This window comes from Colias croceus, chromosome 7 (genome assembly GCF_905220415.1).
Source record: "Colias croceus chromosome 7, ilColCroc2.1".
Taxonomy (NCBI): Eukaryota; Metazoa; Arthropoda; class Insecta; order Lepidoptera; family Pieridae; genus Colias; species Colias croceus.
Genome location: NC_059543.1, coordinates 5,157,546 through 5,176,212, shown reverse-complemented (window position 1 = coordinate 5,176,212; position 18,667 = coordinate 5,157,546). Strand labels below are relative to the sequence as shown.

At 30.4% G+C, this 18,667-nt stretch overlaps 1 protein-coding gene across 1 annotated transcript in view; it reads right to left on the bottom strand.

The window, feature by feature from the left end:
• Positions 1-290: 290 nt before the first annotated feature.
• The window catches only part of LOC123693221, a 34,909-nt gene continuing 16,532 nt past the window's right edge, over positions 291-18,667 (bottom strand). Inside the window, exons 31-59 of the mRNA XM_045638222.1 lie at positions 17,580-17,817; positions 16,699-16,985; positions 16,348-16,503; positions 15,862-16,179; positions 15,543-15,726; positions 15,084-15,322; positions 14,679-14,853; positions 14,326-14,512; positions 14,119-14,216; positions 13,775-13,954; positions 13,379-13,563; positions 12,178-12,345; positions 10,680-10,823; positions 10,315-10,390; positions 9,547-9,737; positions 8,071-8,544; positions 7,829-7,987; positions 7,372-7,686; positions 6,947-7,130; positions 6,568-6,809; positions 6,134-6,323; positions 5,812-5,998; positions 5,283-5,383; positions 4,759-4,935; positions 4,344-4,528; positions 4,007-4,174; positions 3,558-3,701; positions 3,300-3,369; positions 291-966 (exon numbers count right to left, since the gene is read on the bottom strand). Of these exons, the coding sequence (XP_045494178.1) occupies positions 760-966; positions 3,300-3,369; positions 3,558-3,701; positions 4,007-4,174; positions 4,344-4,528; positions 4,759-4,935; positions 5,283-5,383; positions 5,812-5,998; positions 6,134-6,323; positions 6,568-6,809; positions 6,947-7,130; positions 7,372-7,686; positions 7,829-7,987; positions 8,071-8,544; positions 9,547-9,737; positions 10,315-10,390; positions 10,680-10,823; positions 12,178-12,345; positions 13,379-13,563; positions 13,775-13,954; positions 14,119-14,216; positions 14,326-14,512; positions 14,679-14,853; positions 15,084-15,322; positions 15,543-15,726; positions 15,862-16,179; positions 16,348-16,503; positions 16,699-16,985; positions 17,580-17,817 (5,629 nt within the window). The 3' untranslated portion in view covers positions 291-759. The remainder of the gene's footprint in view (positions 967-3,299; positions 3,370-3,557; positions 3,702-4,006; positions 4,175-4,343; positions 4,529-4,758; positions 4,936-5,282; positions 5,384-5,811; positions 5,999-6,133; positions 6,324-6,567; positions 6,810-6,946; positions 7,131-7,371; positions 7,687-7,828; positions 7,988-8,070; positions 8,545-9,546; positions 9,738-10,314; positions 10,391-10,679; positions 10,824-12,177; positions 12,346-13,378; positions 13,564-13,774; positions 13,955-14,118; positions 14,217-14,325; positions 14,513-14,678; positions 14,854-15,083; positions 15,323-15,542; positions 15,727-15,861; positions 16,180-16,347; positions 16,504-16,698; positions 16,986-17,579; positions 17,818-18,667) is intronic.

Genomic DNA, 18,667 nt, shown 5'->3' with positions numbered 1-18,667 from the left:
AGAGCAACAAACTTCCATCCATCCTCACAAACTTTTGCATTTATAATAGATATTAGTAGGATGTTATGGTTATGACCTAATTGTTCAACAGAACGTAGATCCTAAATAAGTAACCGTGACCTATATTCTGAATATTGTCTTTATCAATGAAATATTAACATTATTTCAGAAGATTTATAAAACAACTGAATATGAACAGAAGAAATATTAATAGTATAAAAATATGATCATCTCAACGCTGTAGATAAACTAGTATTTAGGTATTTTTGTAAATAAATAATAAAGCATCCCATTAACAATTATTTATTGCACATCTAAAAATTAAAGAATAGTTTTACATAATACCAATTGGTAATTTTAAATAATAACTAACTAGGTACATTTAGTGGAGATACCTCTTCATTTTGCTTCAATAATATCTACATAATGCTAACAAAATACATTTTATAAGAATCACCTTATCATTAAATAAAGAATAAATTTTAAATAAATATCACAAAATAAGATTTATTGCTATGGTAAGATAGTAAATTGAAGATAGTGATTAAAAATGCTCTTATAACATATCGTTAAATATTAAATATTCAATTATTATTTTATTAACTTAATGTTTATTTTCGTTTAAAAATATATCTCAAGTACTTATCTACAACCTATCACATTAGTTTTGAATTCATATACAATCTAAATAAAATAATAACATTTCCATAATTTTCTTTATTCCAATTGGCAATTACTGAATGAATATAGAATAAAACTTTACAACATCAATGCCCACAGAACACCAACGAGCAGTGTCAGAGAGGACGCAGTAACAACACCAGCTTTGCTTCTCAAAGTGGACAGTATACTGGATTCATGGTCCTTCGCCCAAGATGTAGTTTCCCTCGCTGTGGCTAAGGATTTCCTGGCTAGAGACACGGCGGTATCACCACACTCTGAACAAGATGATAGCCAGGCTTCGAACTGAAAGATGGAAAGTATTGTTAGCTATTTTCGTTATTTTTCTAGGACTATTTAATGCAATAAATAAAAACACATTATTAATTATTATTAGTGTTACATTATCACCAAGCAATACCGCTATATATCGCTATATTCGATGGATATGTCAATACACATCCATCGTTGTTGTAAATAAATTTCTTACACCTATATTATTAATATTATAAAGCTGCAGAGTTGTTTTGTTTGTTTGTTTGAACGCGCTAATCTCAGAAACTACTGGTCCAATTTGACAAATTATTTCGGTGTTAGATAGCCCATTTATCGAGGAAGGCTTATCATTACGCTAAGACTAACAGGAGCGGACTGCGGAGCCACGCGGGTGAAACCGCGAAACGCAGCTAGTAACCTATAACTAGTAGGCCCATTAATAAAACAAACTTAATATTAAAAAAAATTATGAATATTTGTAAAACTCTTTAAAAAGCACCTAATATGTAATTTCATTGTTTCTTTAGATTCGATACTATCCATTTATTAAAGTTTGATGTCAGGACATCTACTCAGTCTTATGCTATTTCCATAGTAACAAGTTTGCATTAGCCTTCCCATTTAACGTAAAATCAGGAAAATTATTGCAAATATGATCATATTAAACACAAATGAACTCTAATTCGTATCGACCTTGTTAATTTTCATTTCATTTGTGTTTGCAACCATTAGCAACTTGATTGTTTTGTCATTGAAAACCACCATCTCATAGTGTCATCTCTACAACTGTGTACTACTATTATAGTAGCTTTGTACTTAATGGCAGGAGTCCAAATGACTATTTTATTTAATGAGGTACATCTTGCAATGAGAATATTATGAATGAAAATCATATAAATACATAACAAAACATAATTATGCTAAATTAATATTAACTTACGTATTATGTTTAAATATTATAATTGTAAGGATATTTAATAGTATCTGCTAGAACCTGTTAAGTAGGTACAACGTTATTTTATAACCCGTATTGCAATGTACCTATTGTTAAAAAATTGCTAGTTGAAACCCGTTTCGCGTTGTCACGGCATAACGTGTTGCTTGGAAGAAATCGCTCACCAGCGATAAAGCCTATTCTTAACTATGTAACAAAATTTATTACTGTGTATGTACAATGAAGAGTATTTCATTCATTCATTCATTCACGTGTGGACGGTTGAACCGATTTCGATAATTCTTTTTTTTTTAAGAGTGATTCTTATGTAGAGAAAGCGTAAATATGTACCACGGGCGAAGCCGGGGCTGACCGCTAGTGAAAAGATAAGTATGTAAGTAGAAGTAGAGTTATGCGAATTAGTCTTGGTTTCAAAATCTTTAACAAGTGCTTGCAACAAAACAATAATATTCTAAAAATACAAATTATCACGTATAGTAGTATATAGTAAAACGACTTTGAAAAGTCTAAAATTAAATTCGCAAGTCGGGCGCTGTGCCAAGTGAATCATGGACGATTCTCTAATATTGTAATGATGCATTTGTAGGTCATTATTATTTACAAGACTGTCCTTGCTTTGGTTAGATTTAATAGGCGGGGAATACTGAAATACACCTTTTGACGTAGAAAAATATTATTTTTTTGTTGACGTGTGCTCTATATATAATATATCTATCTATTCTTGCAACTGTTTTGCCGATAAAACTTTTTTTCTTTGGCAAGCACTTTTTATCGTGAACATGACATACAAAAGTATTATTTTTGTTTGTATTGAACGAATGTCTTCTAATATTAAGTTTTTTATTATTTAGTTTATAATGAGGTTTGCATAATATATTGTGTATTATATAACCATGTACTCGACCAAAACTTAACAATGCTGTCCCAAAAGAATTGAAAAACGTTCTTAATTTTGTAAATGGTACTCCGTAGGCACCTGAGTGGCCCTTCCATCATAATAAAAACTGATGACTCTTCCCTTAATTGGCCTTTCAGCTAATTGCTCTATCTGACCCAAATGACCGTTTGTCAAACATCGCTCAGTGGACACACATTGGACTAATGCAAACTGATTCAATGCTTATTTTCACTAATGAACCTTTATGTACCTAGCGGTAAAATGAAGAAATGTTTGGCTATTAATTGAATATAAAAACGTACAATCTATTGGTAACACAGAACAACAGATAATATTATATCCCTAACCTTATTTGTAGATGTAATTTTTTCGAAATTCTGTTTTTTACTGTACAAGTTGTATTATCAAAAAATTTACCGCCATAGGTATTATTTTGTCTTCATTTAACTTTAAATCCAATAATTAGAAATGATAAAATAATAAATGAATGTAGATAATTAATTAACTTACTTTATCTAATTCTTCTTCAGTATGCATAGCAGTTGCTATTTGTGGAAGAACGCTGTCTAAAGATGAGTAACTGTAAAAAAACAAACAAAGTTAAAATTTCCACTACTTATTTACCGTTTCAATATATTAAAATGAAAAAAATAAATTCAAAATCCATTGCTTAGTTTTAAAAATCTAAGCATACATATGGACAAAGTGCGGGAAACTCCTGTTTTATGCTATGTTGGTGATACTTGAAATGAACAGTTATAAACTTACATTGTTTTCCATAAAGTTACATTCTTATCCAATTCGTCCAGAACAATAGAAACATGGCTGTAGTTGGATAGGACACCAGTAAGAGGGACGGTGAGGTCTTGAGCGCGAATAGGACTGTCTTCCACGAGCATGGATACAAGGAAGCTGAAAATACAATAAAAAGCGAAAATAAACATTAATTACGAACGGTATACAGGATATAGTGATATGCTGAATAGATAGTAATATGAAGAATATTAAGAACTAAATTATGCATAAAAAAGACAAATATATCACTTTCTACACCTTTAAAATTCACCACCAATAGTTCAATCCCTTAGTTAGATATAAATATATCTAGAGCTTTCCAATACACATCGTATTGGAAAGCTAGTACAGCTGACATGGCAGTTTGACCCTTATGTTAAAATAATAAATCTTAATCTCAATTAAACTTCAATAACAATTACCTTCTCAGCTTTTCCTCATCCGTAGTACAGCCCAGTACTTCACCAATAGTACGAGCTTCATTGGCCACATTAGTTTTAGCCATTCTATTCCACATGAAGTCATAATCATCACCATCTCCAAATTGTAAGCCAGTACAGTATGTAACGGGACGCAAGCTTGGTGAAATTCTGTAACATAATCGTCAAAATTTTTAAAATGTAGAATATTTCATTGCGACCTTAAAGAACTGTGAATTCCAATAGTAAGTAACCAAAATAGTGTGGTGGTAGACTATTAGAACGTTTTATTGAAAAAAGTAACATTTCATAGCTTTTATTTTGTAAATCCTAAACTTACTCTTTTCCATTATCTTTGAATTCTTTGTATATCGCCAAAGTATTCTCAATGCAACCCTTATGTCCAATCTTACAAGCGAATTCCAGGACTTGCATTCTATTCCTTAAAGTTTCAAAGTCATCAGCATCTTTGACTTCGTATCCAACTTTGCTGATAGCAATATTCATCAGTTTTAAGGAATAGGCCTTAAAAATAGAAGTATCTGATATTAAAATCCTTTAAAACAATTTTAATCACATAGCGATCGCCATGAACAAATATAATATACAATTTAAATAAATATTTTCTTAAATTTTATAATATCACCATAATCTGTATTAAACAATTAATTACTTGTCTTGTATGTTTACAATGTTTTCTTGTAAAAATACTGAACGATTTGAAATAAAAACTTTTAATCAGGTATAGTACCTACATCAATTTGACTCAAAGCATTACTGCCCAAATATTTATTTCTCAGTGCCTTCAAATTTCGTATAACAGCGTACCAAACAGTAAATTCTGTTTCTTCTTCCAGAAACTCTAAAACTTCATGAAGCAATTGAAACTCCACCACATCGGCATACAGAAATGCAAATAGATCGTTGACTATCTGCAAGTAATAGATAAAATTTATCTTAATCACAGTATTAACTCATACAAGTATATCAATGTCTCTACGTGATGCAGTGTAAAATAATACGTTATAAGTTATAACTTATATTGTGTTTCAAGCAGTAGTTAAATGTATGTGGTTGACTTAGGATTGAATTATTTATGTTCATTTGTTTTTTACATAATATGCTTAACCATAATATTAACTGGATTATATATAAGGACATTGGATTCAGAAATTAAAATTATATCAATATCTTATGATTATTTTCATATTTTTATTGAAATCACAGATTGAATTATATTAAAGTAGCATTTATCTCTAGTCGGTAGTCTGGAACTTACCTTAGCCCTGTTTAAGTGATGTATTTCTTCTCTTTTGTTGCTTTTGAGGTGATTCATTATCAACTTCCACGTTTTGTCATCATAATTTACTCTATATAAACCTACAAAATAATCAAAGTATCTTTTTAGACATACAAGTTTCCATCTTAAAATATTAGTACACATATTACCTATTATGTTCAAAGTTCATAATGTACCTATAACACAGAAAACTAAAAGCCTTTTGAAGTATACTTATGCATGTGTACCTATATCTATTGAATAGTATGTAAATGATTTTTTTTTAATTATTAGCTAAAAATTAGTTTTCATACGTAAGCAGTATAATATAAACATGGAAGCAGGCAGTTAGTTACCTATATCAAGCGTGTAAATAATCTTATTTGCATAGCTGCTTCATTCCTTTCATACGCCTGGTAATTAAATGTAAGTAGTATTTTATCAGATAAAATTGCAGTAAACACGTACTGAATACAAATTTTCATAAATATAACACATCTTTATTATTTTATTGTATTTGAATAAATACCTGACTCCTGTACATTAAAAATAATCCAATTTTCTTCCGTTTGATTTACTTTTATTTCATCTTCTTCAGCATCCATAACAAAAACAGGCCTGGTGTTTTCAAAATCAGGTGAACTGCCTAATGTGTATGTTATGGGAATTTTATACACTTCATCTGAACTCTCCGATGATTTAGTATAAAATCGTTCCTGTTAATAATAACATTTTAACATTTTAGTATATTCAATCTCAATCTGCCGAAATATGAAATCTCTTGGAACGTATTGAACAATAACTGTGTGTATATTCTTATCTTTTTTGTACCGAGACTAATTGTATAATACCTGTTTCAGGGAAACTGTTGCAGTTTCATAATCAACTTCAACATGTAAAATTGGATGACCAGCTTGTGATATCCACGAACTCATGACACTTGTCAAGTTGTGGCCGGGGAATGCCGCAAGGGAGTTAAATGTGGACGCACCATCTTCTAACGCAGAATATAACTTCTCTGGATAACTCGGCTTGAATTTACTGGAAATTTATATTATAATTCAATATATAAAACACTATTGATGTACTGCATATGCATTTGAGAAAAAATACGCAATTAATGCATATTTATTCTCAAATATGACCGAAGAACATTTTATCATGTTTATAAATTGGGTAATTCTGTACTTTTCAAGAATTTGGTACTTTAATTATTATTAAACGTATATGTATATCCGATCGATCGAAGTTTATGCTTAAAAGAATTAAATCAAAATATGATTACTTTTGTTCCAAATAAGAATGCAAGCCATATTTGAAAGCATCATCTCCTAAAAAGTGATGCATCATTCGAATAACGGAACCAGCTTTTTGGTACGTAATTGTGCCGAAATGACCACTGATTTCTGCTGGTGAATTGACATCATTATTAGTAATGGGAACTGCAGTCTTGTCTTCATCAGCGTCATATGCGGAGTACACTGATCCTATGACAAGCATATTCGCAGCTCCAACATTAGGTTCAATCTATAACCAAAAAGAGTTGAGTAATATACCCATAAATTTTTGTTTACAATAACCTAAAATGAACAATTGGAAAATTAATCTGGGCAAAATGAAAAAAAAAAAAAAAACATTAGCGTGGTATAGATAATCTTACTTACTAAAGCTGTGATATAATCTTGGAAGTAATTGGCAAATCCTTCGTTCAACCACGTATTACTCCACCAATGGCAAGTTACCAAATTACCGAACCACATGTGTGTAGTTTCGTGAGCCACAATTTGTGCTACTCTATATTTGTAGTAAGGATTGGAGTCCTCAGGTACATATAGTAAGAGAGATTCTCTACAATTGGAAAAATAAAAATGAATGAAAACATACAAGCAAATTTTAGAAACACTATAAAATATTATATTTTATCTAGGCGCATAAATTTGTGATAAAATATGAATTAAACCATACTATCTCTATCATCATCCATACTATAATATACCTAATTAGTTTGTATCATTCATTTTAAAGCGATATTTCATTTTTTGACTAATTGTTATACCTTTAATTAAGCGTGATAGATTATAAAACAAACCTATATTTAATCAATCCCCAGTTTTCCATAGCACCTGCACGAAAATCTGGCAAAGCAATGTGGTCCAACTTCAGATTATTATCAACTGAATAATAATCAATACCATAATAATCTCCAAGAGCATCTACGACTCTTTGGCCAAAATCAAAAGCATACGCGGTTTGGTTTGTTGCTTCAGGGCGGGTGTAAATACCAAATTCTTTAACACCATTTGTGGTGGTTGCTGCTCCATCGAACTCTGATACTAGAAATGCTACCAGATAAGTAGACATTATCGGTGTAGGATAGAATACCTCTCTTACGTAACCATTCGCCCTAGAAGCAAATAACATGAAAATTTAATTTTGATTCGTAATAAAGTACTTCATAGATTCGGCAGAAGTTTGGCAATTATAAAATAATATTTTAATGATAGATTACAACATGCTGCATAATTAAATAGTGTAAATATTCTCACAATGGAATAGTAGTTTGAAGTTTCGTGTTCGTCAAACTTGGTTTAAAGTTTTCAGGCCTGTCTATAGAAAGCATAAACGACGCTTTAAGATCTGGTTCATCAAAACAAGGAAATACTTTTCGCGCATGTGTTGGTTCCATTTGTGTCGCTCCCAACCACCTGAAATAGTCATTAATCAATTTAATAAATATCGATTAAAATTATTAATTTCAATATATTATTTTATTCAAAAAATAGCTCACTTTTTAACTCCTTTCTCGATGTAATAGTTTCTATAGAATCCATTCAGGTCTGTTCTTATGGAACCTTTATAATCAATTTTCAATTCATAATCATAGCCAGGAAGAAGGTCAGTTGCCAAGTTAATGAAAGCGAATGCATATTTCTTATCAAATTCCAAAGGCATTTCTTCTTTTAGACTGACAATTACAGATCCGCTTGTTACTCGAACATCAGAAGAATTAAAATTGAGGTCTTCTGAATGGATTTTGATCTGATTTGTGTTGTTTTCTGTTCTAAATTGTATGCTAACTTCTCCGTCGAAGGTGAACGCTTTGTCGTCACCGGTGTCAAAGTATGGTGTTATAGCAATTGAGTATGCTGATGGTTTGATTGGCGTGTTAAGACGATAATTTGTATCACATTTGGATAGGCCTAGTATAAGGCTACAAATAGCCACTTTTAAAAATTGTCGAGTCGTCATTCTGACCTGCATTTACTTAAAAAAAAATTAAATGATCTGAGAAACAGATATTCCAAATTAGAAAATTCTATAATTGAAATTATTTTGTTCAATTTTTATTTCAAAAATCTTAATATAAATTACAGAGTATCATGTACCATCAATTAAATAAATATTTCCCAATATTATTATTGTTGTATAAAATTATTTTTTTTACTATATAATTTTCTCATAACTTATTTATATAACATTAACAAATTTACTCACCTATGTAATATGACCAATTGAACACTGAAACTACACACATTTTAGGTATTACATATGATAAGATTCATCTCGAGTGTCTTAGAATCTTATCACTTATATTCTTTGATAATACAACGTTATATGTCAAGTAGGTATATTCATATCTTGATAATACAGAAGACGGTATTAATGCACCAGATATAACGTTAAACCTTTTCAAACTGTTTTCAACAAATAATTATATACTTAATCGATTTTAAGCTAGTTGAAATTGAGGTACGACGCGACGTGATGATAAAATAAAATAACAAATTACTTCTCTGACTCATTAATAGTTTTGTTATCACTTGTGAAGTTCTATAAATTATTGTTGTGTTTAAGATACTTTAACTTTTTCTTCTATAATCTATACCTATATAAGTTATTTTAAATTACAAAATAAATCAATAAAAGCGTGATTTCACGACACCATAAAACTGTTTCTGATAGTAAATGATGATGATGATTCCAGTTGATAAAACCTTTGTTGTCAATATTAATTGTGCATAATTACTGTTTATAAATTATAAGCCCGACCTTGCCTTACTATTATTAATGATAAGACACTTCCATTGTATTTTAAATTAAAATGCGGCACTTTACTGTTTTAAAATACCTAATATAGTGTTAATTATGGAAGACGTAACGAATTGTTCCAAAGGATATAAATAAAAGAAAGCGTGATTTAATACAAATTTTATTAAAATATAAATAAATATATACATTAAAATAATAGCCTGGTTATCTTAACAACAATGCTAAAGCTAGCATTAAAAGCATAGATGCTGGGAAGAATGTTGTAGCGGATCCTCTTGCGGCTCGCAGAATCATGGATGCCTTTTCTGTTCCCCACTGCATGTTGGCTCTAGCTGAAGCTATAGCATTCAGACCAGTACTGGAGCCAGGCACAGTCGCCTGGTTTGCACGTAACCATTGCTCCATCTGGAAATTGTTTGGAAGAAACATTTAGTGTTGACGAAAAATAATAGAGAAAGAAGAACAAGGCCTAAAATAAAAAGTGATTAATATTAATGATAAGAAAAATTAAAATAAAAAATAAAAATAAAAAAGAGTTTATTTTCTCACACCAGTTACATAAATAAATTTATACATTTTCAGTACATATAAATAAGTGTGAGAATTCATTTCAGAAGAAACTCCAGGGACTTGGCGACATACAATGTATAAAGGGAATACAAAAATTTAGATTATTGAAGGGATCTAATTTGGTACTATTTTAATATAAAAATCACGCAGCGCCAAATAACTATTTAACGCTAATTAATGAAAATCATAAAAATATATTTTAATTGCAGCTACATTTTACCTAAAAATATGGACGTTGAGATAAAGTTCACAAGGTTTAGAAGATATTCATTTAATTAAAATTAGCCCAAAAGAATTCCTGCCCACTCTTCTTATATCTTATCAATAAAACGAACATTTTAACCATCGTATTATTTACATCCTACAAAACAAAGTCACACTTCCTTTATAAATAAGCAATAAAATAACTTACGTCATTAAGGCCCTCTTCATCCAAATAAGAAGCTAGATTACTGAGAAGGTTCTCAAACCAAGCTGGCAAAACAACCCTGAAAATATAATCACATAAATGTATGTTATCTATAGTTAAAATTATATTGTTATTTAATTATACGGAACGACTTGATTGATTTTATTTAATAATTTTCTGATATTAATGTTTATGATTAATAAATATTTTGTAGTTCTTAGCGTCTAGTTTACTCAGTTAATGTTTACCACGTATTTAAAATAGAGATAGAGATTTTGAATAAATTATAGGATTAAACTTAGATTTTAATGATCACATTTGATAAAATAAACAAATTTATCAGTGATTTCTCATTTCGAAATACTTACTTTCTTCTGAAGGCTTCTACTCGGGGTTTTAAAAATTCCAAAGCAGTTTTGGCATTAGCCCGATTGCCCATGTAGAGCCAAGTCATGGCATTTATACTATCTTGCGCTTTTACTTCATGCTGACTTAGCACCATCTCTAAATATCTAACAAAACAAATAAATTTAATTAATAACGTGAATAGTATTAATATTCACTGTTTGTGCAAAAGTAGTTTATATTCTCTCACTATTATTATCCTACTTCGTTAATTAAAACGCTATTAACTAAAACTTAAGTGACATAGGTCTACAAAACATCGAGTCAGACAGTAATTGAAAACTACTGAACCGATTTTCACAATTTTTCATTGCTTATATTTTTTTTCTACAGATTTTGTATAACAATTTTTACCCGACTACGGCAAAGCAAAAGGAGGGTTATGATTTTGACAGGCTATGTATGTATGTATGTATGTATGTATGTTCATCTGTTCCCTCGTAACTACTAAACTACTTATCAGAATTCGACAAATGACATATCATTAGAAGCGTCTTAATTGTCCGCTGGTTATAGGCTATATGGGGTTTCACAAAATCTAATGTGGCGCCCTCTAGCGGACAAAACATACAGAGTAAAAAATTAAAGTTAAGATAAATATCCCGTGTTTGGTATCATTTGAAAGCGCTTTACTTGTACATTTTGAATATATATATATATTACTAGCATTTGCTCGTAACTTTACCTGTATTCTTGGGCTGATTGCATATAATTCACATCTTTTCGTTCAATTTAACTTTTGTTAATATTATGCCCCACAAATACACTTTAACACCAAAATAGTACAAATAATAAAAAGTGAAAAAACTAAAACCCAACTACGACAATAACCGGCGCTGAAAAAGTATTAAACAAGATTTCAGAATACTGAACTGAACAAAGTTGCTAATGTAGTTGTAAATAAATGGACACAGTAGATTCTACCAAGTTGCCTTCGTTGTAAATTGACAATGTCATACAATACTATTCTGAAGTATGCAATATTCCACTATGTAGAGATAAATTTTCATGTTTGGAAAGGCGTAGTCACACGTTGTCAAAGTGCTACGGTAGATAGGTATATGTAACGTGTGACTACGCCTTTCCAAACATGAAAATTTATCTCTATATAGTGGAATATTGCATACCTACTTCAGAATAGTATTGTATGACATTGTCAATTTACAACGAAGGCATCGTGGTAGAATCTACTGTGTCCATTTATTTGCAACTACATTAGCAACTTTGTTCAGTTCAGTATTCTGAAATCTTGTTTAATACTTTTTCAGCGCCGGTTATTGTCGTAGTTGGGTTTTAGTTTTTTCACTTTTTATTATTAAAAGCAGTGGAGTATAATTTCAAAACCATTGAAATATTAAATATAGAATATTAAAATAAAATTGCATAATAAAACTTGGCTAATAATGTTGTTACAAAATTGATAACGCTATACTTCCTAGCGTAATCTCCGTTCATACTTACTGTTGCACAGCTTGACTATCAGTTGTACATCCAAGGGATCTAAGCATAGCCACCTCAGCAGCTTGATTGTTAGATGCTGCCCTACGTTGGTGTAAGAACTGCCAGTCACTGAAGTTCCCATTGAGAAGGCCTTGGCAGAACACGTGCCTTCTCAAATTGGGGTTTACGCTACAAGGAATAAGAAATTTGACAATTTACGGTAGATATTTTTTGGGTAGCGCAATTTTAAAAAAATATTGATAGATCTCTATGTTTTATGTATCTCATATTTTATTTATACGATTCCATATATAAATAAAAACAGTTCAAATAAAAGAAATCAAATTCAATAAAACAAAATATCTAAATGATGCGAAAAAGTCCTATAAAATCTATCTGATAAACGGGCTTATTCTCATAATTTTTAAATTCAAGAACCAAAGTGAAATTAGATATTGCTCAATAGTAAATAAGTAAGTTATAATTCCATCCCGAAACTCAATGAGCTCATAAATACTATTTACCCACAACAAATGAAAGGAACCGTAATCGGAATTGCGTGATTCAAGGCTATTTGTTAAAGATAAATTATTTAGGTAATGATGTCGATGCGAAAACATTAAAGGAAATTGACCAAACCCTCCTAATGTTCAGATTATTGTACACATTATAATGTTTTTACAAAAAATAAACTCACAGGCCGGTATCGAAGTTAATATTAACTATATTAATCGTAGACAAAACGTAAGTGTAAATAATTAAAAGAAGATATTCGTTCGTATCATTATATTCGCTTGAATAGATGCTATTGCTTATCAGTCACGGTTTTTAGTGTAGTCGTTTGTAAAGTCTACGTCTATTTTATTTTAATTAGCAAGTCATTGTATGAATTTACATTTAATCTCAAGGAAAATTGTAAAAAATGCTGTGTAGCATTATAAGTAACGATTCCTACCATTTATCAAAAAAAACTTTGTCCTTCTTTTAAATAAGAGAAACTAATTAATAGCATTTTAATATGATCTTTGTGTTTCTCAAATCATGAAGTTAGGCCACAGATTATTTTCATGTACATAATAATGTATAACAAAGGACTATACTATCTAAATATATAAATCATACACTGATGCACAGTATGCATCAGTCATGCACAGTCAGTCTAGTCATAAATTATATCAAGGTATCCTACTCTGAATAAATTCTTATTATTTATAAGTGTTACCTGATTCCATTGTTCCTCAAAGCATGGAATTTAGCCATGGCATCTTGAATGCAACCTTCGTGACCAATTTCACAAGCGAAATTAAGTAAGAAGAATCGATTTAGCGTTCTGCTGATGGGTTCTCCTTCTCTTACGTCATATTCTATATCGTCAAGTACGTTTCGCAAAAATCCAAGTAGAATTTCCTGTCAAATACATCAACATTCAATTATTTTATATTAATTGCATCATATATTTTAATGTGTATCTACACTAATAATATTATAATGAGGTTATTGCTTGCAAGTTAAAATTATTTATAAAGAATGCGAAATTCATATTTTTACGATGATTTAAACCTTTTTTTTAAGAAACAAGATGCAGATAGTTATTTTAATAAAATACATTTATACTTACATCAAACTCTCTTAGAGCATCAGGCATGTGTCGGAATCTATTTCTTAACCAAGAGAAACCGGTGATAGCTGGATACCAAGAGTAGTAGCTAGTGTCTTTTTTAAGGAAGTCCAAAACGTGGAAGCCGAGATCGTAACTCATTCTTTCAGAGCGCATTAGTGCGAAGACGTCGTCGACGATCTAAAAAATATTTTACAAAATTTAATTTTGTTAGGAATTGGTGTTGCTTGGTTACTTTAAAAGTAAAATAGCATAATTCAACTCTATAACAAAATATATGTGAAACTGATAAATCAATAAAATAAGTCATTACTCAAAATATATTATTATTATTCATTAATTACCTGAGCCCTATTCAAATGATGAATGCTGGTATGATTATTTTGAAGCGCATCAGCTATCATTTCCCACGTATGTGTGTCATAATTGACTCTGTAGATTCCTTTAAAAGAAAATGACTAAATTATTTATTGTCGAAACAAATAATAACTATGAGAAGAGAATTATAGTTGAAATTGTTAATTAACTAAATATAATCCTAAGATTCTTACCTTTTTGTTGTACATTGAAGATTACCCATTCATGACCTGGATCTTTTTGTATCTGATAATCTCGGCCTGTCATGATATGGGATATCTTAAAATTTTCCCAATCTGGGTTATTACCAGTAGTGTACGTCAATGGTATCGGCCAGAGCTGTTGGGTCTGTGCTGCTGAAGGACTGATGAAGAATCGCTCCTGGAATAAAATGTCAAATAGAACTTGGGGAATTTTAACATATTCAGAATAAATTGAACTAAGTAATGCTCTCATTTCACGAATATCAGTTAAATGAAATGATTAGCTTCATTCCACTGGGACTAATTTTTAAAACTACTTATTATTGATAGTTTAAAGGAGATACCTGAGTAATATTTATTAGTCCAGTCTCCATGTTAACATCGACATTAATCACAGGGTAACCTCTTTCTTCTACCCAGTAGCGGAAAATAGCAGCAATGTCAATATTTTGTCCGTCCTCCGCAACTGCTTTAGCGAAGTTGTTATAAAGGTCCACGGGAAAAGCATGTTCATAAGACCTTAAAAAAATATTTTAAATAAACTATCGATTACTAGACCGGTTTGATATTGATAAATTTTGTAATGTAAAAATAAACCATAGAATATTATTTTTACAATGTTAACAAATTTGAATGAAACTTAAAATAAAAAGCACTAAGAAAAATTGCGAGTATAATTTTTGATACCATAATGACTTTTGTTATATCTTAACTGATCTTTTTCTAGTAATTAACAACTAACAACTTACCTGTCTACTAAAAAGTAATTGAGGGCTTTTTGAAACGTACTTTCTCCCATTAAATATTTCAACATGGCCAGTAAAGAGGCACCCTTTGTATAACTGATTCCTGAAAAATGGCCCGTTACTTGTGTTGGTGTATTTACTGTGTGCTCCAAAGCCCTGGTGCTTACTGCAGAGTCTGATGATAAAGCACTTTGCAGCGATAGAATGTTAAATTGGTCACCTACTTCAAGCTCTTTGTAAACCTGCAAATTATTAAAATTCATGTGTGCGTAACAAAGTATGGTATTAAAATTGTATAAGGGTAATAATAAACGGTAACCTAGTAACTAACAGATATGCTCGAACCATTTAACAATGTTAATTCATGATTTTTAATACGAAAAGTCATTAATTCATCCCATAAAATCAAAAGCAAGGTGGCAAGAAAATATTGAATTGCGAAAATGTAAAAAAAAAACTTACTTCATGAGTAGCAAAGTATTCGAAGTAACTTGCAAATCCTTCATTAATCCAGACATTATCCCACCATCTACATGTTATCAGATTTCCAAACCACTTGTGAGCCAATTCGTGCGACGTGATGGTGGCAATGTAGAATTTGTCAAAAGCATTTGTTTCTCCTGATTCATATAAAAGACGTAATTCTCTGAAATCAATTCATTATTTATTCTCGGTCTTGTTAAATATACGATTGTTACATGAAAAATAATTATCACTTATACGCGAAATTTAAGAAGATATTTAAACACTGACCATTGGCAAATATTCTTTTATCACATACCTATAGGACACTAATCCCCAATTTTCAGTGGCTCCAGAAGCCCAATCAGGAGATGCCAATTGATCGTTCTTCAGATTATCATCCATTGCGTAGTAATCAATACCCAAGTACTCAGAAAACCAGGCAGTTAACGGAGGACCTACTTCCAACGCGTAAGCACCTTGATCAGCTGCATTCGGCCTTGCTATGATGCGATAAGGATGAGTATTATTATTATTGCTAGCGATTACTTGAAACTCTTCACTTATATGAAAAGAGATCAAGTATGCAGACATCCTTGGTGTGGTGTGGAATACTTCTTTGACGCGGTTACCAATACTAGAAAGGAAAGAAAATAATATGAAAAATAATATATTTGGAATTTATAATGGTGTTGATTTCAAATTGACGTCTTCAAATTATTTATATGTACTATTTTTATAGTCTAATTTGAAACATAATAATATGTTATAGCAGCTATTCAGGTAGAAAGGTTTATTAACTTACATTTGATGAGATTTAAGAGGCATATTAGCGTATGTTTCTGTGAAACTTAAAGGCCGGTTGATAATAATATCAAATGTTGATTTAAATCCAGGTTCGTCGAAGCATGGGAATGCTTGTCTAGAATTTGTAGGTTGTAAATGAGTAGCCGCATACCAACTGAAAGGAAATTCTATATTAGTGTTTCATGTAATTCCAATTTCGTTAAAATAGGTAGTTCTAAATGACAATCAAACCTTGACCAGCATAATGCATCAGACTGATGTTTTTTGTCTTTTCCATCAGGAAGTTTTACAGAAATTACAATAGATTTCGTTTGCATTAATTTCTTAAAAAAATCTTGTAAGTACTTACTGCCTCTTTCCATCATTTCCAACATAACTGCCTCTAAAGACCCCTCTGGAGAGAGGAGTCTCGTTGATGTTTCCTACATAGTCTATACTTATTGTATAAGTTTCATTCAAGGTTAGAGTAGTTCCTTGCACCAAATTTATCTTCAGAAAATGATATTCCCGTAACCTTTCAAATGGTACCATAGGATCCATAAACAATAAAGCTCCTTTACTATCGGTTATAGTAATAGCTCTTATTTCCCTGACATTTTCATGTATTACTAATGAAGTTATGCCGTTTTTCAATGCCTGAAAAGATCCATATATATGAGAAACAATTGAGAAGTTAATAACTTAATAAATAATAACTTGTCCAGTATAATAATATATCGATCACATATTTGAACTTTTCCCATTGCTGAATATCAACCATCATTTCGAATTATTTTTACCAAATATTTTCGAAAACAATTTTAGCCAGAGATCATAGACATAATATTATTAGACAAACAAGTGATTATTGCACAAATTGTTAAAACCACCTTTGTTTAGCTGTTCATCTTAACATAGGAGCCATTATGAATATAGGAGCGACATTTTTACTTAGTTAAGCAATTTTACTTAGTTAAATAAGCATTATTTTCCTAAACGGAATAAATTTCGATTTCATTATTTAAATTGAACATAATTACAAATTAACTAATTTAAAACATTAAATTAAATTTGTAAAAAAATGTTAAAACAAAAATAAAGTTAAACTTTTGTCTGCCGCCTTCATACAGGACCAATAATAATTTTACTCTCTACTGGTGAAACATTTTCCAAAATCGATTAGGTAGGTCTGAGTTTTGTAGTAATAATCAAATCTTTCCTCTTAATGATATCAGTGTAAATAAATCTCACCTTCACGTTAATAGTAACAACGCCATCAAAAGTAAATGCTTCGTTATTACCTTCCGCCTCAAAATACGGTGTGATTTCTACTTCAAAGTGTATTGGATCTAAATCTTCTGGTAACCTGTAAATTTCTTCATCAACACTATTGAAAAAAGCTGGTTCCTCAACATCAAAAGGGAACTCTGATGTGACTACCGCCAATAGAGCTGGTAGAATAACCAGATTTAGAATAAGAGACATGATGCTGGAATAAAAAAAGTAGTAGATAAATGGTTATGAAACTGTTATGTATATGATTTCGAAATCATGTTACGTCATAGATGGAGAGAAGATATTTGAAAATGTTTCCATAGGAATCATAATAATCTAAAGCAGAAATATGTATGCAGGAAAGAAGGGAAGTATTTGTGATAGCATATTGTGAAAAAGTTACCTGATATATAATTATTGCATTCCGTACACTTGTAACCCGGCTTCAAGGAACCAACTTAGTGGTGAATAAAAAACATTAACCTTATCAGAGATATTTTAATTGCCCGTCCTATAGTTTATCAAGAATACAAGGGTGATAATGAATTATTATCAATCTACTTATCAAAATATAATTTAATATAACAAACCTTAACGATTCGTTTAATATTACTTAGTACCTAGTTGAAAATTACGATTATGAATTGGTAAATAATAACAAAACAATACCGAACATAATACATAAAAATATGTGTATAGTTTTGCATTTGTTTTTTTATATTCATTTCTTTTTCTTTATGTTTGTAGTTCGTGTTTACAAGTTTTGTGTTTTCGTTTTCTAAATTTGCACACTTCTCAAGTTTTTTATTCATTCAATAAACCATATGTACCGAAGTGTATTAAGTATTGTTCTAAGAAATATTTAAACATTAATGATTTTATCTCTAGCTCTATTTTATAATAATTAATCGACGAAATTTTTATTTTGATCGTTAAATTGTTAAGAATTGAGACGATTACTTAAGATTAACAAATTGCTTATTAAACCCTATTATTGAATATTATTGTAGAAGGTAATCTCGTTTATTTTCTTGTCATTTATGATATTAACTGTTATCAAATTT